This window comes from Diceros bicornis, chromosome 19 (genome assembly GCF_020826845.1).
Source record: "Diceros bicornis minor isolate mBicDic1 chromosome 19, mDicBic1.mat.cur, whole genome shotgun sequence".
Lineage (NCBI taxonomy): Eukaryota > Metazoa > Chordata > Mammalia > Perissodactyla > Rhinocerotidae > Diceros > Diceros bicornis.
The window spans coordinates 45,052,785-45,079,152 of NC_080758.1; the positions used below are offsets into that span (position 1 = coordinate 45,052,785).

Sequence of the window (26,368 nt, forward strand, 5' to 3'; positions counted from 1 at the left end):
TTGCACCATTCCTGGGGTAGCTCTCATCTGTGACTGAGCTATAGCCATCAAGGCACAGGGGACACTAATGTGCAGCCTTCCTCTCCAGCGCCTGGCCCCACCAATGGCCGAGGCTTTGTCAGGCCTGCATCACTGCCAACTTCTCCTTGTGCACAGTCCCACTTCTTCCTTTCACAAATGTTGATCCCCGATAAACATACATCCTACATCCCCTTCCATCTGAAATGGTCTGAGTACTTGCTTCTGGAGAGCCCAGCCTAGGACAAGCTCCATGGTGAAGGGCACTAGCGTCTCCTGCGAGTTGCCTGTGACCATAAGGATGGAGGAGGGAGACGTGTCCTTGTGGGTTTCAGTTTGTCCTCGCTCATCCCCACTTCACGGCCACCTTCTCTTCCTGACTGTGGCCTGCTGAGCTACAGCGACTCGAGGTCCACGACCAGACTCACTCACTCCCACAACTGCGTGCGATCCGATTCCTTTCATAAACCCCTTACTCAGTATCACTTACAGTGATTCTAGTCCCTCATCAAGCCCTGACACAGTGTCATTAGGAAAAGAAAAATAAAGCTTCATAAAGGACAAGAAATAACATGATTTTTGAAATCAGAACGCCCTTGCCTTGAAACGGCTTAATTTTCCTGAAAACATGTAGTTCATTTATATGATGTTTTATGTAACCCTATAGGATTTCATCAGAATATTCCTGGATTTGAATCTGAGTTCTTGCATCTTAAATATTAAACTACCTTTAACTTTTTAACTAAGGTTTGATTCTGAAGAAGTGAAATTCAGGGGTGATTTGTGCTGGCCATGGGCTTCAATGAAAGGAAAGAACCCTCACGGGAGATGTCCAGTGTGTGCTTTGCAAATTCCTGTGTCTGATGAGCAGGCACCAGGAGGGCCTCTGGGCACAGCGGGCAGGACCTCCCACTAGGAAGTGTGGAAAACCCAGGAGCAGTGAAGATGTGGTTCCTGCACTCAGAGTGTGAAAGCTACCCCAAGAGCCCCGAGGGGACTGTTTCTAGAACCCATAGGTCCATGGGGCCCTCCCTGCTCCCTGAGGTCTGGGGAAAATAGTCTTGAACTCCACACCCTCGTCCCTGACTGTCAGTTCCAGAGCCTGTGGGTGTGAGCCACAGCAGCGTCTGGCGCCCTAACCCTCCCCCTGAGCATGATGGCCGGTGCTTCACTTCCACCTTCTGGATCTGCTATCTTGTGCAGTTTCTCGTGCAGCCAACTGTGAACTGAACCATAAAGGAAGAGAATTCTGGGAAAGGTCATCCTGGCTAAGCTAAGTAGACACAGTGCAAACCACCCCAGACACCAAACCAGACGGTCACACTCTGCGGGTCTCTCTGGACACTGGCTACCCTTGTGGTGGGCCTCCAACACAGACTGCCAAGGGTCTGGCCGGGGGAAGCCAGTGCCGGCACCACCCGACCCCACTCCGGGGCTTGGACTCCGACGACTCTGCGCCTGTCCTCCCCACAGACAGTCACCCACCCAGGGAAAATAAAGTAGTGATGACAGCAACCACCTCAACAAAGTCTACTGTTTATTGTGCTGAATTAGTTATCCTAAATTAATGAATATTCTATTTACACATGCTAACAGAAATAGTTTAGGGACCTCATGACTGCAGAGTTACCACTCAAAGATTGATATAACAATCTGAAAAAGGAAATAAGACAAAATTACACATTCCTGCAAATGGTTTATTCAAAGCTTGTCAACCAAAGAACAAACCATAATAGGAATATTGATGAGATCAACATAAGAAAAAAACATTTTAAATAAACTCAATCTTTATGTGCTAATTTGGAACCACCTACAAGATATATTAAGCAAAAGAACAAGATACAGAACAGTGTGTGGTTTGCTATTATTCGTCTTAAAAGTGGGGAAAGAATATATATGTGTTATCTCTGTTTATATTTTATGTATACTCTATATGTATGTATGCATGTATTAAATACACGTGCTTATATAATCCTATACTATTTCTAGAAAGACATAGATGACACTGGTATCATTGCCTGCCTTTGAGGAGGGGAAGTGGGTGGCTGTGGTACAGGGATGGGAGGAAGCTTTTTTTTACTACATAATACTTTATACTTTTTAACTTGGAACCATGTGCAATTATTATTTATTGAAAAATAAATTTAAAAGAAAATTCTAAAATAAGCAGCAATAAACCATTAAAAACCACACATTAAGTTCATCACCATCCAGGGCATATTGGGAAATGCCCATGTGGTGTTGGTGGCTTACACTGCCATATAACTAAAAAAAAAAAATCTATGAGTTTCTCTCAACTTCAATTCCCAAACCTCAAACACACATTTCAGAAAGAAACAAAGAACTGCCAGAGCCGGATGGTTTCTTCCAGTGCAGTCCCGCAGAGACCCTTGGGTCTAACAGTCATCTAGGCTGAGCTTAGCAGCAAAGAGCGAGGTGATCAGGTCGTCCCCGATTTCCAGAGCCAGGTCGTGCGCTGTCTGGCCTCTTGCGTTCTTCTTTCGGATGCTTGCGTTGCATCTGCAAAGGAAATAGGGGAGAATAGAAGGAGTCAGGCACTTGAACCTGAGGGCCAGGCTCATCCCTCCTGGCCCCACCTTCCCAAACCTGTCCCCGAGAGGCCACCATGACCCCAGCTCTCAAGGGTGGATCTACAATTTCAAATGTTCAATGTCAGTCCCAGCTATTGGTTCCCATTGCATCAAAGTCCTACAACCAAGTGGCTTTAAACGGGACAACATCATCCTTGTGCTTTTAGAAGCCTTTTGTGCCTGGGAGCGACGGTGTGATGGTGGCCTCCATTCACAAGCTTAACTATTCAGGAGCCACAGCCCTCTGAAATCATCACAGGTCAGCAGGGGGATCACTGCGGCCCTCAGAAGTCTCCCCCAGAGGCCAGGGACCATACCGCAGTAAAGCAGCGATGCACTCCCTCCCTGCCAGGCCAAGCAGAGTTGCTTCATGAAGAGCTGTATTTCGGAGCCTGTTTGGGGAAAAAAAAAATCATCCTGACTAAATCCTTAACTAGCATCATCCAGAAAGTGGAGAGGAGGCACATGACCAAAGGGGCCTTGGTTTCACCCACTGACCTATTTAACTAACCTGGGACAATCTCTTAAGTCTCCTCTCTCTGCCTCTTCCCTTGGAAGAATACTGTGATGGCAGGTAAGCTTTGATATTAGATAGAAACTGAAAAGTCTATAAACACATTCATTTTTTAAAGTGAGAAACCACACAAGGATCTGGTTTGTAGCTGATTTAATAAATGCTAATAAATGTTATTTTAGTAAATTTCCTGCCAGAACATATGGAACATATTGGACATAGTCTCACCCTTGGCTTGAACCTCTTGGGCACTGTCTATATGATAATAGCCTTTCAGGGCTGAGGCTCCTATTCTTGTGCAGGGAAAATGACCTTGGCTTTAGTGAATTTGGCTTGTATGATATGAAAGTAAACACCAGTCTTAGAACCTGGAGGGCAAGCCCGAGAGGTCAGACAGAGTATATTTTGCTGCATGCGAGACTGTCTCTGCACCTTGCCTGGTCAGCTTTGGCCCAGCGAGGGAGCAGTGGATGGCTGAAATGGAGGATGTGGTGGCACCTGCATTGAGAACTCATGAAAGGCTCCTGATCAGAGGCGGCAGGAGTGATGGAATGTGGGAGTCATGATTGAAGTAGAAAGGGTATGAGAAATTGAAGGTCTGCATTCTCCCAGCCCCTGCTCTTTCCCTTGACACCGCCAACCCACCCCCTGCACCTGCAGATGTACCTGCAGCCAGAAATTTATCCCAATGGAGAAAAAATAAGGTGGCTTCTTCTCTGAAGAAGATAAATGGAGCCTCTGGTGAGAATCAGGCCAGCAACTGCCACGCCCAGAGGGAAGACTTCCACTTGTCCCAGCCTGAGAGCAACTTCACCTACCCACAGAACTCCCCAGTTGACAAGCTCCACTCATATAAACAGAATTCCCACTCACCCACCCCATCCCCATTCGCAAATATGAATGGACAACAAAAGATCACAGACATCTGAGAAAAACCTGCAGCATCAAAGAGAAAAACCAAGACACACAAACATAAGAAATTTAAAGCAAGATGAATACCTCATTGGTATCCTCAGAATGACTGAAGATAATATTAGACAAAAACATGAGGCTATGAAGAAGAAAAAATCAGAACAAAAAGTAGTTCTTAGAAAGTAAAAATATTATTGTTGAAATAAAAATTATGTATTAGGAGGGTTAAGAAAATCTCTTAGCGAGAAAAAGGGAGATGAAAAATATGGAAAAAAAGAAAAAAGGAAGATAGAGGGGATCAATTCAAGAGGTCCACCATCCAACTAATAGAAATTCTGGGAGAGAACAGAAAAAATGGAGGGGAGAAAATACCAAAGAGATAATAGAAGAAATGTTCCCTGAGCTGAAGAAAGACATGACTTTTCAAACTGACAGGGCCAAGCAGGTGAATGAAAAACAGCACATCAAAAAATAGCCTTGTGAAATTTCAGAACCTCAAGGATAAATGCTTCCAGAAAGAACAAACAATAGGTCACAAATGAACATTATAGCATTCAGTGATTGTTTTGTAGCCAAGTATTACAGAGCCGGCGGGCATCTGCAGCAGCAAGCATGGCGCCACCGAGCTCCTTGCCCAGGAACTACACTCAGCATCTCAGCATCAAAACACCATAGTTTTCAACAGTGTCTATGAGCAACTGTGCTTTATCTTGATTTATTTGGGCATGTTATTTTTTAGGTCTGAGAACACTCAAAAAACTTTCCCATATAAATTAATAGTAATTGCTTCTTCGTTTTATGCTATTTCAGCTTATAACGGATTTCATAGGAATGCTCTACTTGCGGATAGTGGGGGAAACCTGTACTTCAAGAAGAATGTCTCTAAGGAGAATGGCAATGAAAAAGTAAGAAACCAGATGGTATTATGGATGTGGTGAAGGCATGTTCTTTTTCAAACCAGAAAAAACAAAGGCAATCAGAAGTCCCAGGAAAATGAAAGACACAAAAATTATACAAGTTATTTATGGTTTATACTAGAAAATGAAATGTGACATGATTTTGAATAATTTATGATGTGTAAGGAGAATCCATCTGACATTTCTGATAAGAAAATTCTACTTTGAGTGGCCTAGGGGTCATTATCTTGAACCCACAAACAGGAAAATGTAATTCACAGCATACCACTTGGTTCTGCAATGAGCAATATTTATGTCACTATCATAACGCAATTGCTCTTTGTGCTTTTCAACTACTGGAATCAATTTGTGGGCAAAGAATGGAAGTCTTAATTATGTTAACCCAAGTAAATATAATTGTGATCAGCTTTCTAAAAAGTAAGCATATACTAATAGAAGTTGTGAGGTGGAAGGGGAAGGAGAGGTAGAGGTGAAGGTAGGGAGAACTAATATACAGTTATATGCACTTATATACAAGGCAGTCAAGAGATACCATTGAAAAGTGATGGTCAAAATATAGCAGTTTAGGCATTTTATTTATATTTATGACAGTAATCAGTAAAGGAACCAAAAATAGTAATAGAATGATCAAAACATGAAGGTGTGGACAGAAATGATCAGGTGGGGTCATCAAGCCAAATCATCATCTATCATGGCAAGAATTAATAGAAAACGTCTAAGCAGCTAAATCAAGAATTATCAGTTTAAATATATTATTTAGTGACATAGACATAGTTTACTCCCAGGAGAACTTTGAAATATTTAAATGTAGTTGTCCCTGAGGACAAGGACTGGGTATGAAGAAGTGAGGGTAGAGGAGGACTGCTAAGCCCTTCCATAGGATTTGACTTTTTAATCATGTGCACATCTTACTTTGATAAAATTAAAAAGTTATTTGGTGCGTAAGAATTGTTTTCAATAAACATATACAATCTAAAAAATCTTTCTGCCAGACTAATAATAAATAAAGCAATCTCACTTTGAATGCATCAAAAATGAATGAAGTTGGTGAACAAACCTCACCAGCACTGCTCTGCACCTAAAGCAAGTCTGTTCCAGACTAATTCTGTGTCTCTGGTCCTGGGGGGTAGGGGTGGAGCCTTTCCTGACCACACGCTCTCTTTTCCTACCTGGCTTTATTTTCTTTGTAGCATGTATCATTCTCTAAAATTACTTATTCATTTGCTTACTTGTTTATTGTCTGTGTCCTCCACTAAACTGTAAGCTCCATGAGGGCACGGACTTTATCTCCACCACTGTTGTATCTCCATCACCTAGAATGGTGACTGGCACATGGCAAGTGCTCAATAACCACTAGTAAAATGAATACATCAATGAAAAGAATGAAGAGACAAACAAATTAAGGGAAGAGGTATTGCCTCCGAGATTGAAACCCATATGAGTTGCAAGAATTTCAGGTAAAAAGCACCATAAACCTCTCCATCCAATTGTGGAAGGGTAATCCTATGCCTGATTTGGGCACCAGAATCTGAACTGTCCAGTTAAAGAGATGGCTTTCCATTTTCCCAAGTAAATGAGAAACTTATACTTGCACTGATTTTTGCTGCAACAGCACTCTAAGCACCAAACCACCCTAACGGTTTTAGATCTTATCTAATTTTAGATCTTATCATTCACATAATTTCAGCTACTTAAATAACTTATTTGGCCAAGGCTCCTAGTGTGAAGCAAATCTGAATGGTGTGATCATCTAGTTTGTCCTCATACTTCTCCAGAGGCACCTTATTATAGGCGAAAATGTCAAAGCCATGTGTCTTATGACAGAATTTCCAAAGATTTGCCCACTGGTTCTATACAGATAGTTCCTTGAAGTGACTAAATTTGTGGATCAGCCTTCATACTGCTGTTGTTGGTGGTGGTGATATCATTATTATTAGTTTTATCAGATCAACATAAGTGACCTGTCGGGTACAGGGGAAAAATCCCCTGTGTCCAACAGCATTGTGAGGTCATCTCCTTACCAAAGGCCATGTTGGGTTGTCTCTTGTATATTAACAACAGTCTCTAGATCCTTGCTCCTCAAACTGTGGTACCTGGACCATTGTCCTCTCCTGAGAGCATATTAGAAATGCAGAATCTCAGCCCCCTCCCCCCAGATCTACTGAATTTTAACAAGATCCTTGGGTGATTCATATGCACATTAGAGTATGAGCAGCACTTACCAAGTTCATCTTCTTAGAGTTTGGGGCATTAAAAGAATACATCATGCCCTTTCTTTAATATGAAAACTCAGGCTTAGGAAGACTTGGTGACATGTATTAACAGTAGTAGAATGTAGAACTTAAATTAATTTAAATTCTATTAACCAGTTCTAACACCTTTCACCCTGGGCTTCTGTTGCTTAAGGCCCCACCAAGGCTATCCTTCCAGGCCCAACTCATGCTCCTCCCCATATCCTATGGCAATCATCGTGCAGTCAATACTTTCCATTCAAAGCCTGGTAATCCATCTTTTTCATAATCACAGTAAATGCTACCATTTATTAATATCCAATTATTAGGCTCTTCAAAGGCACTACAAATACATGATCTTATTTCATCCTCCAACAAACTCTATGACATAAGTATTATTATCCCTGTTTTACAGATGAAAAGACCTACAAGAAGATGATGTTCATTTTCTCCACATTTTGTGCTCTCCTGTCTCCAGACCATCCTCTGCCACCCACAGAAAAGTCTATTTTCCCCTCTCCTTTAGCACAATCCCCAGTGTTCACCTTCAAAGTTTACATTTCTCATGAGGTCTTTCAGATTACCTCTGCTTGGCTCTCAGTCACTCTGATTATTTGTTCATCTATTCAGCATATATTTGAGTGTCAGCCTGGTGCCCTCATTAGTGCCAGGGCCGCCATGTCACATGTGACACAGTGCTTGTTCCTCTCTCAGGAAGCTCAGAGGACCCAGCTGTAAATGTAGGATAGAGGGTCACACAGCCTGCTATGGGAGCACTGACAAAGAATGTCTCAGTCATACCAGTAACACCAGTCTCCTCCTCATCTTTCATCTTTCCCTCTTCCCTAACGGCATAGGGCTTACTGTGTGTCACTTCACGCGTCAAGTTCCTTGGGTCTTTATAAGGCATTTACCATTTGAACTTAGATATATTCACGGGGTTGTTGCATCTCCTAAGTAAATGTACGATCTTCTTCCTTTATAACTCTCCCCAAACTGAGAGCAGACTGTGCATTCTAGTTACTGAACAGGGGCCGGGGGCGGTGGGGAAGGGTTGCTGACAGCTAGATTTTCTGTGCTGGCTATTTCCTGGGTAACCACAGGAAATCCACAGTCCAGTTTTGGAAAATAACGAATTGTGACCCTGCCAACTCTAATTTTGTATACTGCTCCTCAAACAACTTAACTCCAATATGGCAGGGTACTAGATGGAATACGCCTTCTTATTAGAACCCCATGCTTCAGAGTAGAGGTGGTATCCTGTGAGTGTGTTCCTAGGAGTAGCTTGGTATTGTCTCATCAGGTCTTCTAGAACATGTTTTGTACAGCAGGTACTCTGTGGTGTTCCATGAATCCGTATTTTAAAGAAACTTTTTACTAGTAATGCATAAACAACTCAAACTGTTTATTCAAATCTAAATATCATGGTGGATTGAAGTACATTCTCTCTTTGTAAATCTTGAATTACCGAATAGAACAAATCTCCACAGTTGAACCTCTAAGAAGTAGACTGATGGCTGCAATTTCCTCACCTGGTTCCTGGGGCAGAGCTAACAGATGGAATGTTCAAAAATTCCAGTGAAGGACAGCTATCGTCCAGAAGCAAACAGCACTTCTCCATGTCCCTCTCCTAGTGAGACCGTGAATCTGTGTTTCTGAAGTCTGCCGGTAAGCAGTATCAGCTTTGGTGGAAGAGGTGTACTTCGCCTTAGCCCTTCCCTTTCTGTTACAGAATATGAGTTTATTCTGGTAGGAACGATACAAACATGTGAACCAGAAACACAAGGGAAGGGCTTCCCACTACTTAATGAAAGTTATCCTGTGTAGAGACCACCTGGGCTGCGTCTCCCCACTAGCCAAACAAGCTCAGGGTGGGGAAGAGCGTTTTAATCCCGGCTTGCTAAGGGACAAGTCACTGAGCCTCTTTTACAGAAAAGCCGGATCTCTGGAGGGCTTATGCCTAAAAACAGCAGGATGCTGGAAACTTGCGATCATGTTCCTGGATCTATAGGGGTCCAGCTGTGGGGCAGAGGCCAGGTTGACCCAGGCCTAAATACTTCAAACTAACAAATATAAACCAGACTTAGCAGAATTTGGCTTTTAGTGGAAAAATCTGCTTTCTTCTATTGGCATAAACTGAAAAGGAAGAAAAGATCTCTGTGCTCTGTTTAGGGGGAGGGCCTCCAGTCTAACTCTCCTCTCCTCCCCTCCCCACCACGTGAGCTGAACTCTGCTAAGAGTAATCACGATAATGCAGCGGGAGTGACGAAGGACTATTATATACCACTCAGATAGTCGGTATAACTACAGTGTTAGACTTAGTAAAAATGCAATGAGATCATGTGTGGATAAATGTCAATTTGTAGAATGGTGATGAGGCAAACATGGAAACTGAGGAACACCAAAGAAAAACTGGTAATTTGTTCCATGTCCAGGGTAGTTTCATCCTCTTAGCTGGACTTTTCATAAAGCCAGGACTTACCATACTTAAGCATTAATTCAAAGTGTGCTCGAGAGATTTTTGTATCAACCACAAACATTATCCTTAAATGCTATAAGAAAAGCTTGTCTGAATTATAAAAATCTAAAGTATACCTTAACACAAACAAGGTAGCATTATTTTTATTAATAGTGATAATACAAGTGTGGGATAAATGAAGAAGTTGACAAAGGATGATGAACATAAACCGTAAGAAAATTTGAGAAAGTACATTCCAGCCATCAAATATGTACACCAACATGCCAAACATTCTGCTACAAAATAAAACTAAAAAAGAGGTCATGTCTACTGATATAGCTGTTCTATTGGGCAGAAACTTATAAAAACGCACATAGAAAAATTAACAGGGATATATTTTGAATAAAAACACTAGAGGAAATTTTGAAACAGAGAAAATCAGAAGCAAAGCAATTTAACTTTCGGCCCTTGTGCTGGCCTGAATACGTAGCGGCATGATTCACTAAGCTGGGCCTCGACCCTCTCTTAGTAACAATTCAAGAGGCAGTAGCGTTAGACCTGCAATATCCCTAGAAGACTTCTAGTTCAACAACGTGATCAGCAGGGTAGACGCAGTTTACAGGAAGGACCCATACTCAAGGAACTTTCCACCCCAGGTTTCCAAAGTAATTTGCAAGGGAATGATAGAATCACAAGGCTGGGAGAGGTCACGAGTCTGGACAGCACCAAGACTAGGAAAGTAACAAAACCACCCAACGTAACTTGGTATCTCTGCATTCTGTTTCACAGCTGGGGAAACCAAGGCACCAGGAGATTTTGTGGTGAACTCAGATGTACCAGTCTCCTCCCCAGTGGTACTGGCATCCAGAGACAACCGTATAAGGTTTTCTTCCTGCACTAACTTCATGAGTATATTTCCATAGGGAACACACTGTGCCCTCTCTTCTCTTATCAATGTTAACTGTTCGGATCATGATGAAAACACTGCTTAACTCCTCAAGGGCTAAGGATTTGATGGCCCCACAACAGCATGAATTTGTGAGTTAATAAAAGGTATAAGTATTTACAAAAGCTACTAAAAATTATGCAATCCAATAGTCTATTTTTAAAATTTTGTTTTACCCAGATTTGGAAAACAGAATCACTTAAGTCTCTTATTAAGGCCAAAATGGGTTAAAAAGATTCTTAAGTGGTTCAGATTGAACAGGGCATGCATGTAGATTGATTCTGCTGCAGCAGAGCCCCAGGAGGTATTAGCTGGCTGCAACATGGTGCCAGAACTCTCCTTTGATTGCGTTTCACTTACGGGCCCCACTGCTGGTCGACATCTGCTCCTCTCTGCGCGAGAACTGGAATCGCTTCATGGTGCTTGTTCACAACAGCCACGGTTATAACAGGTCGGTCTTCATCATCGCTGCAGTTGGCATCTGCTCCCTGCAGCATATGGACAAGGACAAAGTGGCCACAACACCCTGCACTCAACAGCATCCAACTGCCATCCTATTACGTGTAACAAACATCCTTGATGGAATTTTGAAGCAAAAGAGAAGAGAAGCCGGAACCCCAAGACCCCACCTACAACGGACAGAGTTGCCAAGTCACTTGGGCGATAAAACTTCTGTTTCCCACATCAGGAGGGGCGGGCACCCAGACAACCCCAATTCTTTAGGAAACATGAAGGTCACATGGGGTCACAGACCAGGGATTCGGTCCACCTGCATGCGTGTTATTTAGGCTCATGCGCACTTTTCCGCCTATTTTCTTTGCTATGGAAACTAGCAACAGGTAACAATTCACGTAAAGCTTTTGATTAGCCATTTAATCCATTCTCAGTTTTTAACGAGATGGCACTGTGATTATCACAATATTGAACAAAACTTCCATGTGCAAGAGAGAGAGGTGAACCGCCAGGCTGAAAATCCTAGAAAGGTTGGTTCTTTTGGTTCCACTTACTTCATCAAGCAGCTGTTCAATCACAGAGACTCTTCCTTCCCCTGTCGGTCCCACTTCCTTCAGCAGAAGTCTGTTTTCAGGCTGCAGGATTACAGAATGTGGTCATTTCCACCACTGCAAAATATTTTTACTGTCAAGTCCCACTAGCCCAGGCTCAACCCTCAAGTCCAATGCTTCCTCTCCAAGGTTAAGTTCTGAGCCCCAGGGACAGGCGAGTGTGAGCATGAGCATGTGTGTGTGTGTGTGAGTGTGTGTGTGTGTGTGTGGTCTTCAATAGCCAGCAGCACAAATAAACACATCTAATGTAAATCTGGCTGTTCTCTGAAACCTTGCCTTGGGAAAGGACATCACACTGACATTGTTTCATATGATTAAGGACAAGGATGCAATGAGAAACCTCACAGAAACCCAAAAATCCTACACAAGTTTTACTACGAATATTTCTAGGAAAAGCAACCAGGTGAATCCTAAAATTTACTTTGCACACTTGAAAAAGTGTTCAAAGTCAGCCGAAGTAGGACAGTTCAGAAAAAGTGCTCACCTGAACAGTGAGTGAACCAATAAAGTCGACCTCTTGTTTAGGGGAAAAAAGCTCTCATCTATCATCAGAAATCTGAAGAATTTATTATCCTTTTTATATTTTAAAAACATGATAAAATTCATCTTCATATATAATCTTTCTTAATATATAAACGATTTCCAATGCTGGTTGCTGGAAGACTGAAGGAAGCAGTCTAGAAAGCAGGAGACATTACTTTTAGTATGTTTCTCCACTGGGTCCCGCGGTGACTGTGGGGTAGTCCTGGGACCAGCATTTCCCTATTTGTGAAGTGGAAATAATACCTACCTCATCCCTGGCTCCCTGGGAAGCCATGAGGGTGAGGACACTGATCAAGGCCTCTGAGCCTTTCAGAAGAAATGCGAGGTTCAGGCTAAGGCCCCTCTGCCCCCTAGGGTGAGTAGCCTGGAACAAGGTGCTCTAATCAGTAAAACCCCCATCTTGGGAGGCGCTTGTTTATAGTGAATTCCATTCCTTATGGAAAAATGTACCAGAACGCACTAGAATGTCAACTTCATGAGGTCTGAGACCATTATGTCTTTTGTTTATTTTCACACCTAAAACTGCACGTGGTATAAGCATGCTCAAAAATAATCACTGAATGAGTGGACAGATGTTATAGTTTCTGACACTTATCCCCTAAGTGCAAATGAGAAAATAAAGGCACACAGCAATGGGGGATTCAAGTCACACACAGAATAAGTCGGTAGAGTCCTCCAAACGGTAAAATTGTTAAGTTTATGGAACTCTATACTTCTCTTATACTTACTAACAATATTTCAAATTGGAAGAAGGTAGAGAGTGCAAGGAATCATAAGCAATAAAAGTTAAAACAACTCTAAGGTCTTCTTCCCAAATTTATTGGTGTTTATGACATGCAAGGCATATGGCAGGAAAAGACAAGATGAGGAGTAGAGTCCCCGCCTCCGGAGACATCACGATGCAAGCTGGGCGCCGGTATGTGCACCCAAGGAAGCCCTGAGGGCCTGGCTTCACTGGAGGTGGAGGGAAGAACTGGCACTGCGCCCATCTCCATCTCGGGCTGGAGACCCAGGCTTTGGGCGTGTTGCTAAGCACACCTGTTCTCCCTACTGCAGCCAAAGAGGACTAACTAAAAGGCAAGGTGGGGGACTGAGCAAGGGCACCCACTGTCTCTTTCTCTAAAGCTCTTGTTGAAATTATTCATGGTACATGTTTTTGAAAAGCAAAACTAACAACTGTAGGAAACTCTGAAAGGGTATCATCAGTGGATCAGAAATTGTAAGGAATCCTAAAGAATGAAAGAAGATGGAATCTGACTGACAGGGAAATCAAAGCAAACAGAAACCAGCCGAAGCCTGAGTGTGTTCTCTCCAGCGAGCCCTGCAGAAGCTCGAAGTTAATCAACAAGGAGGGGAGACATTGGGTGCAGGCTGAATCCATGAGCGTATTATGAAAGGGCTTCCCTGTGAATAGCTGAGATGGCTGCTGTCCCCTCCCTCTCCCATGTAAGAAGGGCAGGGGGCTTCTGCTCTCTGCTTAAACCCTGGTAACTATTTTCCAGAGAGTTCAGAATTTGCCTAACAAAGGCTTCTATTGAGAGCACTGGAGCCCAAGAAGGGAGAAGGGCAGAGCCCAGACCTCTATGACAGACACAGGACAGGGTTTGGCAGGACAAGGAAGGAAAGACAGTTCCATCCAGGAATGAAACACACTAGGGCACTTCACAGCACCATCCTCAAACCAGAGGAAAGGCCTTCGTATACTGGCAACTTAGGGGACCCCAAGGGTTTCTCCTGCTCCCCGCCCACACGCCCTCCAGGGAAATCTGCCCCACAGCATGCCCATCCACCCACACAGAGACTTCAGGCCCACATACATAACCATGCTAGGCACTCATGCCAGGCTCCTGTGCTAACCAAACTAGCCCTTTATTCGTCAACATGACCTGACAATCAAGGATCAGCACGTATTTGAGACAAACCAAAAATAAGAGAGAGAAAGATGGACAGGCAGAACTGACCCTAGAGGAAACAGAGGTGATTAAGGAAACCGATGAGAACTTTAAAATAATTCTAATTAATAATCTTGACATATTTTAAAGGATTCTGCCTCCATAAAATAAAAATACACTGTTATAAAAAAGGAACAGAAAATGAAAATTATTCTTCCATTTTAAAAAATCCCAAAACATTAAATAGACAGGCTGAAGGAGACAGCTAAGGACCAAGGGGTACACATACTATAAGCTGCCCCTTCTTTTCTTGAAATTTCTTGGTCTTGAAATTCTTTGTCCTCTTGATGTTTTCAGTGGTGTCTGAGGTGCTATGGCTGTAGTCACTCACTGGAAGAGTAGAAGATCAAAATGAAGCCCACTGCCACCCTCCACATGTAAAGAGCTACTCTACGGCATGTCCCTCAAGAGGTCAGAGGATACAACAGCTTTTATGGAAATTTCTATTTGATTAAACCCGGCAGGAAGGACTCCTGGAGCCACTCCTCTCAGTCCAGGAACCAGAGGATGGGTGGGAAGGAGGGCAAGAGAAGGGACTACAGGTTTTAGGCCCAAATGAGCAACCCCCAAATTTATCTCCCCAAGTTCTCACCCCTGACTTCAGGGAAGCCAGAGGAATGAAATGACTGCCCCATAAACATAAGATGTGGGTTGGGATGGCAAATTCTAAGCAATTCTCTACCATCCTTGCCAAGTCAGTGTATTCCTGGTCAGTTGTTTTAAAATCACTGGAAGGGTACAACTCACCCGAGCTGGACCTGCTGCCGAACAGCCCATTACCACTGCTCAGAAAGTGGTCGCTGAAATTCACCGCCTTGTTGAGGGAAAGGTTCTGGCCAATGAAAAAATTCAAGCACCATGAATGCTGAGGCTGCTGTGTCCCAACAGAAAGAATGATCTCCCTGCTAACTGCTCCTCTTTTTGTTAATGACAGCTCTATCTAAACAGACAGTCAAGCCTGAAACCTGGACATCCTTCCTGACACCTGCCTCACCTCACCATGATGTTTTGTCCATCTGCCTCTTACATGGCTCCTCAGCCTGGCCCCTCCTCTCCATCACTATGCCATGGCCCCTGCCTCTCACAGTGGATCATTACAACAACCTCCCAACAGGTTCCTTCCGGCCCATCTTCCATGTGGCTGCCCCAGTTACCTTTATACAATTTATAAGTAACTGTGTCCTTCCCCTGCTTAAAACCCTTCCATGTCTTGGAATTAGGGCGGCATGATGGGGAGGCTCAGGCGGCAGAGTTTGAATCCTGGTTCTGTTACTTACTAGCTTAGGGACCTTGGAAGAAGCAAGTTGCTTAACTTCTCTGAGCCTCAATTTCCTTACCTGTAAAGTGGAAATATTATGATCTACCTCAAAGGGATGTTGTGAAAGTAAAAAGAGGTGCAACGGATGTGTTATAAAATGAGGACAGATGATACACAGGCCAGACCTGGAACCCTGTATCCACTTGGACAGATCACAGCATGGCCTCCCGCCCCACCCTCACACGGCTGCCTACTCCTGCCAAAGGGAACCACCTGCTACTTCCAGAACACTAGAACACGCAGGCTAAAGAAAAACACATATTAAACCTGGGGATAATAATTCTACTTCTACTTGACAGACAGCATGTTGTAGATGCTCTTGGTGTCCCCCCACACCCCCTCGTTCCCCTTAATCAGTCAGCACACTCATCCCAGCTCCTGGGTTGGCGCCAACAGCACGCAGCTGACCCCCTTCTCCAGCCAATGCCCTCAGCAGATGACTGCTGTGGTGCTCTAGAGGTTATGCCCCTCCCCTCCTTGCCTCAACTGAGGGCAGCTTTGTGGAGTGATTCACACTCCAGAGCTCCTCGTGGATCAGGTTACAGCTAGACTTTACCTGTGTCACCTGCTCACTCAGCCCCTTCCCCTGCCTTGTCTTGCATCCCTCACTCCCTGTCTCCCGGAGTACCTCCCTGACCCAAGCTCTGCTCTAGCCACACAACTGAAAACATGGCCTGTAGTGCTTTACTTGATTTCAAAGCACTTTCATGTGCATTCGCCCATTGGATACCCCCAGCCTCTCTTTCAGTTAGGCAGGGTCCATGTATCTATACTAATTTTAAAGAAACTATTAGCACCCTGCTGGGTACATGGCCAGGGCCTAATAAATGCTAGTTCCCCTCCTTCCCCTTGCCTTCTTTACCCACCTTCTCAATCCGTTAATTATTCTGTTGTATATGCTGACTTCTTGTCCAATGAAACTAAAGCTGTCAATATCAATCAATTAACGTGTGTCACACACTTACAGGCTCTGTGGCAATGTTCTAGTCACTAGATAAGAGGGCAGGTCAAGGGAGACATGGCCCACAAAGTCTGGCTTATTTTTTATAGGCAAATAGGTCAAAGTACACATCAGCAAACATTTTTGTCTGTCTTGCACCTACACTCAGACTTCAGTGAGTACAAATAAGCCTGAGAACTGCCAGACAGACAGGGTGGGCCATAATTCCCGTCTTACTACATCTTTATGTACCTGACAGCTGGTTTCTCTGAGGTTTAGCTCAGTTATTTATCTAATTCTAAGAAATTACTGGCCTACAGTCAAGTTTCATAATATTTGAGACTGTTCCTTTCTATAGATTACACAGAAGCATTTCAGTAAATTATAAGCTACAATTTACTAGTTGGGTCAATTCTCAAATGAATAACTTCTGAAGGTTTTACTCACTTTGTTTGATACTTGAATATAATTCAGCCTGATGCTAACTTCATAGCCATCTTCATGGACAGTAGCAGAGACAAGCTTTTAAAAGAGTATTAGAGAGAATTCACAACCTCGGGTGTGGGACTCATTGCCCTGAGCAACAGCCAAGAAATTCTGAGATGTTAAACTGTAAATTTAATCAAATATTTAATTAACACAAAAGAATGCATAAAAAGAGAAATAGAGGAACAAAAACTAGATGAAATAGAACACAAATAGCAAAATGGCAGACACAAATCTAGCCGTATCTATAATTCCATTAATTATAAATGAACTAAATTAATACTCCAATCAAAGAGCAGAGACTGCCAGACTGAATAAGAAAGCAAGACCCAAATTTATACTTTCTACAAGAGACACGCTTTAAGACTAACCAAGCTACATGGCTGGATGTCATCACCTGGGAACAGGTGTCCTGGGGGGCCAGGCCTTGGCAATCAAGGGCCAACTATCACAGTTGATCAACTTTCTCTGTAAGTAGCAGAGGGAATTTAGATCAACCAGGGTTCAGCAAATGCTTTAAGGATCAGATAGCAAATATTTTAGGTTTTGTGGGCTATATGATCATCACCATTATAGCATAAAAGCAGCTACAGACAATAAGTTAATAAATGAGTGTAGCTATGATCCAATAACACTTGATTTATGAAACTGGGTGGCAGGCTGGTTTTGTCCCACAGGCATAGTTTGCAGACCACTGGATTAATAAACTACCAAATTAGAGTTATTAATTTAATTATTAATTACCAAATGAACTATTAATTTAATTAATTATTAGAATTAATAAACTGCCAAAATAGATTATCAAAGGAAACTGAGCAAGACTTGACAATGACATAGTTTAAATATTGGCCTATTTGGTGGCAGAGGAGCAGAGAGGCTGATTTTTAAAGGCTCCTTCTAGTCTCATGACAAACAGAAGAAAAGGTCTTCTCACAGAGGTGCCTCTTTATAATGGCAGTGTAGTGCCAGAGAAAGGGCATCGGGCTCAGGGTCTGACAGACCTGCTTTAGATCCTGAATCCCTCCAGACCCAGCACTGTAGTCCTGGGCGGGTCACCAAACCTCTCTGAGCCAGTTTTATGGGTGTCAAATAAGGTTTATTCTGATTATCTACTGCAGTGTAAAAAACTACCCCAAACTTAGTGACATTAAGCAACCACCATTTTATTATGTTCATGGATTCAGATGGGGTACTACAAGGATAGCTTGTCTCTGTTCCACATGTCTGAGGCCTCAGCTGGGACAACTCAAATGGGTAGAGATGGCTCCACGTTTGGGAGCTAGCGACTTAGAGTCTTGTGAATCATCAGCCTGGCTCCTGAGCCAGGGTGACTCGAGGACTGGGTTCAGCTGGGGCTGCAGAGGCTGCAGCTACATGTCACCACACCATGTGGCCTGGGCTTCTCCCAGCAGGGTGGCTGGGCTTCAGAAAGAAGTGCTGGAGGTGAGTGTACCAAGCAAGAGGAAGCTGCATGGCCTTACATGACTATACCTGGAAGTCCCAGACCATCGCTTCCACCATACTCTGTCAGTCTAACAGTCACAAGCCCACCCAGATTCAAGGCGAGGGGACACAGACGCCACCTTTTGAAGAGAAGACTGTCAAAGAATTCGTGGTCATTTTTTTAAAATGCCACAAAGGGAATACACCTTCCTTGTAGGTTTGTCATGAGGACTAGAGATGATGAGCACAATGCAGATACGGAGTGCACTGTTATAACTCTTATGATTACTACTGCTGTTTATACAGTATAGGATTTAAGTGTACAATTTAGGTCAACTAAACTATTTTGGGTCTTTTAGCTCTGACCATCAGAATTTCCACAGCATGTGCCACCCAAAGGCATGAAATGTTCACAATCTTACTGTCTTAGGTCAGGCGCCCAGAAGCAGACCCAGAGACATGACTCATGTGCCAGTGAATCATTAAGGCAGTGCTTGCAGGGCAGGACAGTAAGGAAGTGTGGAAAGCAGGGCAGAAAAAGGGAAAGGAGCCAAGCCCATGGAGGGTAACTTCAGCCTGATCCCATGGGATGCCCTGGGGTGGCAGTGCCATTCAGAGTTCACCCACCTTTCCCATCCTGGGTTCTGCAATCAAGGCCCGGAATTCAGGGTTGTTCTGAGCATAAGACCTGAGGTGAGCAGAGATGTGATCCAACTGTTTTCTCCAGTATCCTAATGAAGAAGAAAAATACATCCACATGGATAATTCTTCTGAGGTTATGAAAGAAAAATGCTAGGGTGGAATATGCATTCTAGGAGAGGTTATTTTTCTTTGCCAAACTTCAAAGCAGTTTTTACTAACTGAACCTTGACGCACTAGAATAAGTTCCATTTTTGTGCCCAGCTTCTTTTTATATATGATTAATCACAGAATATTCTAGAATCTCAAAGAACGTATTTTGATGGCTGCACATGAGGTCTTTTTCTTTTATTCTTTTAAAATTAACCACATTGAGATAGAACTTATTAATAAAATGCACCTCTTTTTTTTTTTTTGGTGAGGAAGATTGGTCCTGAGCTAACATCTGTGCCAATCCTCCTCTGCTTTGTATATGCGACACTGCCACAGCGTAGCTTGATGAGCAGTGTATATGTCTGCGCTCCGGATCCAAAGCTGCGGAGCACGCAAACTTAACCACTATGCCACTAGGCCAGCCCCAAAACGCACCTCTTTTAAATGTACAGTTTGAGTTTTGACAAGTATACACATCCCAATGAATATGTAGAACATTTCCATCACTCTTAAAAGTTCCCTTGTGCTCCCTTCTAGTCTGCATAGGGTTTAAAACACATTTGAATGAGTCGCCACCATTAACTCGGGAGATTTCACATGAGTCTAGATTTCTGGTTTCTTACGTGCAGGCTGGAGGTGCAGCAGTGCTGGGTCTGCCTTCCTGCACAGGCACAGCTGCCTGGGGCAGACCGGCAGTTGCCCGTTTTGGGCAGGGCATGGACCCTCCAACTGGCCAAAGGCCCTGCAGGCCCAGCTGCCTGCCTTTACCTCTCAGTTCTGCCCTGTTGGTACTTGAGTGTGCATTGGATCTGCATTGGGTCCTGCCTTGGATCTCGTCTCATCACTTTACCAATGAGGACACTGAAGCCAAGAGCAATCAGGTGGCTTTTGCAAGGTGACCCAGCATGGTTTCACAGAAAGAGCACATGATTTGGCATTCAGACCGGGCTGCATTTAAATTCTATACTTACCATTTACTATTAGCTTAGTGAACTTGAGACAGACACTTAAATCTCATTAAGCCTTACTTTCCTTACCTATAAAATGGGACTAACACCTCTTACTTCATACGTTATTGTAACATTAAATAAGAGAACCTGAATGTCTTAGTTTGGGTTCCCTTGACAGCAGAGCCTGAGACAAAGACTTAGGACAGGTGGTTTCTTACAAATGTGACCCTGGGAAGCACAAGTGATGGAGTATTGTGAACTCCCCAGCACTCCTGAGTTACATCTGCTCATGGACAGACAGCCTTCTGCTGCTCTGAACAAAGTGTGAGGCAGCAAAGCAAAGAGATGTTGTGGCACCTTGGATGAGGGATGCTAGCAATGATGCTTGGAAGTGAGCACCACAGCTGCAGTGAAATCCAGCGAGCTGAGGGGATTGGGAGTGGTGCATCACGAGAGTCTGCTATGATTAACTGAGATAACACTAGAGATAATACTGACCCAGCACAGTGTTCGGCACAAAGTAGGCATCCATTCCAAATATTTATTGAGTGCCTACTGTGTGCCATGAACTATTCTAGGGCTAGGGATATAGGGTGAACAAAGTTCGTGCCCTCAGGTAACTTGCATTCTAGTGGACATAGGTAATACACAAATAAATAAATATGAATGTAGGAGTACGCTGAACATGAGGGTCTGACTGAGAATCTACAGTACAATAGATGTACAATTCCAAGATCAAATCTCAACTCTACAAAAGCATTGAGAGAGGACTTTGTGGAAAGGCTGGATTTGGTGAGGGGGTCTTTTGGAAAGGGTCACTGGAAGACCGTAAGTCTTCCTTTGGAGGGTGAGGTCTGCTCCCTTCTAGCTCAAGACGAAAGAGGGAGTTCTAGGGGACTGCCTTCTGCTATAGGAAACTGAGGACCTGTTTCTATTATCTATTGCTGCCAAACAAAACACCTCAGGACTTAGTGGTTTAAAACGTCAACCACACTATTGCTCACACTTCTGTGGGTCAAGAATGTGATCAGTGCTCAGCAGGAATGACTCATCTCTGCTCCAGAGGGTGTTAGCTGAGCCATCTCAACTGGCGCTGAGGGAGCCAAGATTATCTCATCCGCATGGCTGAGACCTCAGTTAAGACGGCACAAACTGCTGGGAGCTGGCTGGGCTGGCTGGACCTCTCTCTTCTCATGACTGCTGCATGCACTTGCTCAAATGACTGTAGTCTTTGTGTTGGCTATTGGCTGGATTGTCTCTGTTCTCCTTCATGTGGCATCTCTCCTCATTCAATAATCTATCCTAAAATTCTCTACCTAGCACTGGCTTCCTAGGGAATAAGTGGAAGCTTTCAGCCCTCCTGAGGCCTAGGCCCAGAACTGTCATAATGTCTCTTGTATCACTTTCTATTAGTCAAAGAAAGTCACAAGGCTAGTCCAGATTCCAAAGGAAGGGAAAAGCTCTCTTACTCTTGAAGGGAGGAGTAGCATGTGCATACAGGGATGGAAGGAATCATTCTGGTCATCTCTGAAAACAATATACCATAGGACTGATACTACACTCATGCCCAGAAGAGCTCAATCAGACTGTAGACTGGGTTCTGACTCCCAGCTGGGAAATCCAGAGGGCAAGAGAAGAGAGAGGGATGATCAACTTCCAGCATGGCAGCATGAGGAGCTCAGCAGACATACTCCTCAGTGAAACCATAAAATAAAAAAACCAGTTAAAGTCTCTGGAAATGGTTCTAAGGACATACAGCAAATTAAGAAACATTTAATGAAGAAAATGTACTAAAATTCTGAACAGTGAGAGTCTGCAGTGTTTGAACCATGACCCACTCTCTCCCTCCCCTCTCTCAGCTGAGCATGATGAAAACTTCACTCCAGATGTGTGTAGCCAAGAATACAGGGCTCCCTCTCCTCCCAGCTCCTAGCTGGAGAGTTACAGTATCTTCCCAGGAGGGGCGGGACTTCAGAATTTATCATCCTGCCCCAACTACCTGTTGTAGAGACCAAGTTCTGGGCAAGTGTGGTCGAGAGTGGGGGCTCCATTTTTCTGCCCACCTGCCGTTCATGGGATGGAGGCTCTACATTGGGTCTGGCACACCGAGAATGCTGGAGTCCAGATCACCTTCATCCTGGCTTATTTATAAAGCATGAAGCCCATGCTAGGAGAGGCAAGTCAAGAAGACCAGAGGTGACAGCTCTACTCCCCTTCACCGAGCCCAGCTTCTGAGGAGGGGTCTCACTCTGAGAGAAACATGCCACTGTCCCCACCCCCTGATCCAGAGAATTGGCTCAGATATTTTGCACAGGGGAAGAGGCAGGTCATAAAACAGAGAGCTTCAAATCTCCATAGGAACTTACTCCATTTGCAACAGAGTGTGGGGAAGTTCAAGCCTAAGAGTGCTCTTAAAATAATGGATGGTGTGGTAAAAAGCAATTAGAAACACACTGGTAAATTCACTAGAGATATGAGTTAAATCATAGGCTGGCCAGTTTACCACAGAGAACCAGAGAAATAAACAGTTAAGAAGTGGTCTCCTGAAGTCTGAAAAATATCTAAAACACTGACCTAAAAAACTATCCCTGTAAAGAATCTCAAATTTAATCGGACCAGTCTGTATAGCAATTCATGCCCCAGAGCATAGTTGAAAATAATGGAGCAATAGCCAGCAATAAGTAGAACTTAATGGCTGAGTGTTGCTAGGGAAAGAGACAATCAAAGAGAGCCTCACCAAAACCACTGTCATCCTAGGATGACAGGGTGCATGGTCACAGCTTCACTCTCCAAGGAGCAACATCAGAGGCTTCACACCATGGGGGTAAAATAAAGTTCACTAAAATGATCCAGCGAATCACTAAACAAACAACCAAATAACAATAACAAACGTGGAGGGGAGGTCAGTACCCAGAGTCGGGCCAATATACTATTTAAAATGTCCAGTTTCCAGCAAAAAATTATGAGACATGCAAAGAAACAGGAAACTTTGATCCATACACAGGAAAAAGGGGAGGTAACAGAAACTGACTGTGAGAGTGATCAAATGCTGGAGACTTAACAGACTTCAAAGTAGCCATTATAAATATGCCCAAAGAACTAAAGGAAACTACACAGAAAAAAGTAAAAGAAGGTATGATGAGGGCCGGCCCTGCGGCTTAGCGGTTAAGCGCGCGCTCCGCTGCTGGTGGCCCGGGTTCGGATCCCGGGTGCACACCAATGCACTGCTTCTTCGGCCATGCTGAGGGCACGTCCCACATACAGCAACTAGAAGGATGTGCAGCTATGACATACAACTATCTACTGGGGCTTTGGGGGAAAAAAATAAATAAATAAAATTAAAAAAAAAAAGAAGGTATGATGATAATGCCTCATGAAATATAGAATATCAATAAATATATAAAAATTATATAAAAAGAGAACCAAATAGAAACTGTGGAGCAGAAAAGCACAATAATTAAAATTAAAAATTCACTAGATGGGCTCAAAAGTAAATTTTGACTAGCAGAAGAAAGAATTAGCAAACTCAAAAATAGATTGATAGATATTATGCAATGCAAAGAACATAGAGAAAAAAGAATGAAGAAAAATGAACAGAGCCTAAGAAACCTATGGGAAACTAGCAAGCATACCAACATACGCATAATGAGAATCCCAGGAGAGGGGACAGAGCAAAAGGCAGAGAGAACATCTGAATAAATAATGGCCAAAAACTTCCCAAATTTGATGAAAGACATGAATTTACACATCCAAGGAGCTCAACAAATTCCAGGTAGGATGCATACCAACACACATTATAATCACACTTTCAAAAGACAAAAACAAAGAGAGACTCTTGAAAGGAGCAAGAGAGAAGTGACTCATCACATACAAGGGATCTGCAACAGATTAACAGCAGATTTCTCACCAGAAATCACAGAGGTCAGAAGACAGTGGGATAACATATCCGAAGGGCTCAAAAAAAATAAATAAATAAAACCTGAGAGAATTCATTGATAGCAGATCCATCTTATAAGAAATACTAAAGGAAGTTCTTCAGGCTGAGAGCAAATGACCCAGACAGTAATGTGAATCTACATACATAAAAAAGCAAAAAGCAATGGTAAAGATAACTATGTAATTATAAAAGACATTATAAATGCATATTTTGGGCCAGCCCGGTGGTGTAAGCGGTTGGGTGCACACGTTCCACTGTGGTGGCCCGGGGTTCGCCGGTTTGGATCCCAGGCGCACACCGACACACTGCTTGGCAAGCCATGCTGTGGCGGCGTCCCATATAAAGTGGAGGAAGATGGGCACGGATGTTAGCCCAGGGCCAGTCTTCCTCAGCAGTAAAAGAGGAGGATTGGCAGATGTTAGCACAGGGCTGATCTCCTCACAAAAAAATAAATAAATAAATAAATAAATGCATATTTCTTTTTCTTTCTTCTCTTAACAAACACAAAAAGAAATTGTGTAAAACAATATGTATATAATTGTAATATTTGGCCTATAACATATAGAAAAGTAATATACTGGCCAATAACAGCACAAAGGAGGTGGGTGGGAGCAAAGCTTTACTAGGCTAAGGAAATGACTTCAGATGGTAACTCGAATCCACAGGAATAAATGAAGAGAACTAGAAATGGGAAAAAAGAAGGCTAAGATAACAAAAACCATAAATATATAATATTCTTTCTTCTTTTAGCATCTTTAAAATACATAAGGTTATATACAATAATAAATATAACAGTGTTTTTGGGGGTTTGTAACATATATAGATGAAATATATATAGATAGGTATCATTGTTATACATACCTATAAAACCAAGAAGAAGGAATAGAGCTATATAGGAATAGCATTCCTATATCTCATTGGAATTAAGTTACTATAAATCTGAAGCATATTCTGATAAGATGTATAAGATAAGCCCTAGAGTAACCACTAAGGCAATAACTCAAAATATATAGTGAAAAAATCATTAAAGAAATTAAAATGTTACATTAGAAAATATGCAACACAAAAGAAAGCAGTAAAGGAGAAACAGAGGAACAAAAAGACACTTAGAAACACTGAGAAAACAAAAAAGTAAAATGGAAGACATAAATCCAACTTTATCAATAGTAACATTAAATGTGAATGGATTAAACAACCCAGTCAAAAAACAGAGATTGTCAGACCAGATAAAAAATAAGATCCAACTATATACTATCTACAGAAGATATACTTTGTATTCAAAGATACAGACAGATTGAAAGTAAAAAGATACATCATGCAAACAGCATCCATAAGAAAGCTGGAGTGGCTATACTAATACCAGACAAAATAGATTTTAAGACCAAATAAAATGCTACCAAATCAAAAAAAAGGGACATTTGATAGTGATAAAAGAGTCATCAGGAAGGTAGAACAATTATAAACCTATATGCATGCACTGAACAAGAGATCACCAAAATACATGAAGCAAAAATTGAAAGAAATGATGGGAGAAATAGACAATTCAATGATAATGGCTGGACACTTTAATACTCCATTTTCTAAATGAATAGGCAGAAGATGAACAAGAAATAGAACACTTGACCAGCACTCTAAACGAGCTAGACTTAATGGACATCTATAGAAACTTCACCCCAAAACAGCAGAATATATATTCCTCTCAAGTGTACATGGGACACTCTCCAGGACAGACCATATGTCAAGCCATATTAAGCCTCAATAAATTTAAAAGGACTGAAATCATACAAAGTATGTTTCTAATCACAGGAGAATGAAATTAGAAATCAATAATGGACAGAAATTTGGGGAATTCACAAATATTTGGAAATTAGATAACACACTGTTAAACAACCAACGGGTCAAAGAAGAAATCACAAGAAAAATTTAAAAATACTTTGTTGAAAGAAAGTGAAGACATGACATACTAAAACTTATGGGATGCAGTGAAAGCAACGCTCATAGGGAAATTTACAGTTGTAAATGCCTCTATTAAAAAAGAAAAAAGATCTCAAATCAAGACCTGCACCTTTGACCTGGAGAAACTAGAAAAAGATCAAACGCAATCTAAAGCAAGAAGAAAGAAGGAAATAATGAAGATTAGAGTGGAAATTAACAAAATACAGAATAAAAAAACAATAGAGAAAATCAACAAAACCAAAAGTTGGTTCTTGGAAAAGATCAACAAAATTGACAAATCTTTACCTAGACTGACCAAGAAAAAGAGAAATGACTCCAATTATTAGAATCAGAAATGAAATAGGGACATGACCACCAACCTTACTGAAATAAAAATGATTATAAAGGAATACTACGAACA

General features: G+C 42.5%; 1 protein-coding gene across 7 annotated transcripts in view; it reads right to left on the reverse strand.

Annotated features, from left to right (window-relative positions):
- Window positions 1-1,694: 1,694 nt before the first annotated feature.
- The window catches only part of DZANK1 (double zinc ribbon and ankyrin repeat domains 1), a 93,461-nt gene continuing 68,787 nt past the window's right edge, over window positions 1,695-26,368 (reverse strand). For 4 of the 7 annotated variants that reach the window (XM_058563277.1, XM_058563279.1, XM_058563276.1 and 1 more), the window contains 8 exons: window positions 18,961-19,064; window positions 16,852-16,926; window positions 14,894-14,978; window positions 14,376-14,476; window positions 11,595-11,675; window positions 10,948-11,075; window positions 2,927-3,001; window positions 1,695-2,538 (listed from right to left, as the gene is read on the reverse strand). In XM_058563277.1, coding sequence (XP_058419260.1) covers window positions 2,415-2,538; window positions 2,927-3,001; window positions 10,948-11,075; window positions 11,595-11,675; window positions 14,376-14,476; window positions 14,894-14,978; window positions 16,852-16,926; window positions 18,961-19,064 — 773 coding nt within the window. In that variant the 3' untranslated portion in view covers window positions 1,695-2,414. The remainder of the gene's footprint in view (window positions 2,539-2,926; window positions 3,002-10,947; window positions 11,076-11,594; window positions 11,676-14,375; window positions 14,477-14,893; window positions 14,979-16,851; window positions 16,927-18,960; window positions 19,065-26,368) is intronic. The other 3 variants (XM_058563281.1, XM_058563280.1, XM_058563282.1) reach the window with 3 other exon arrangements.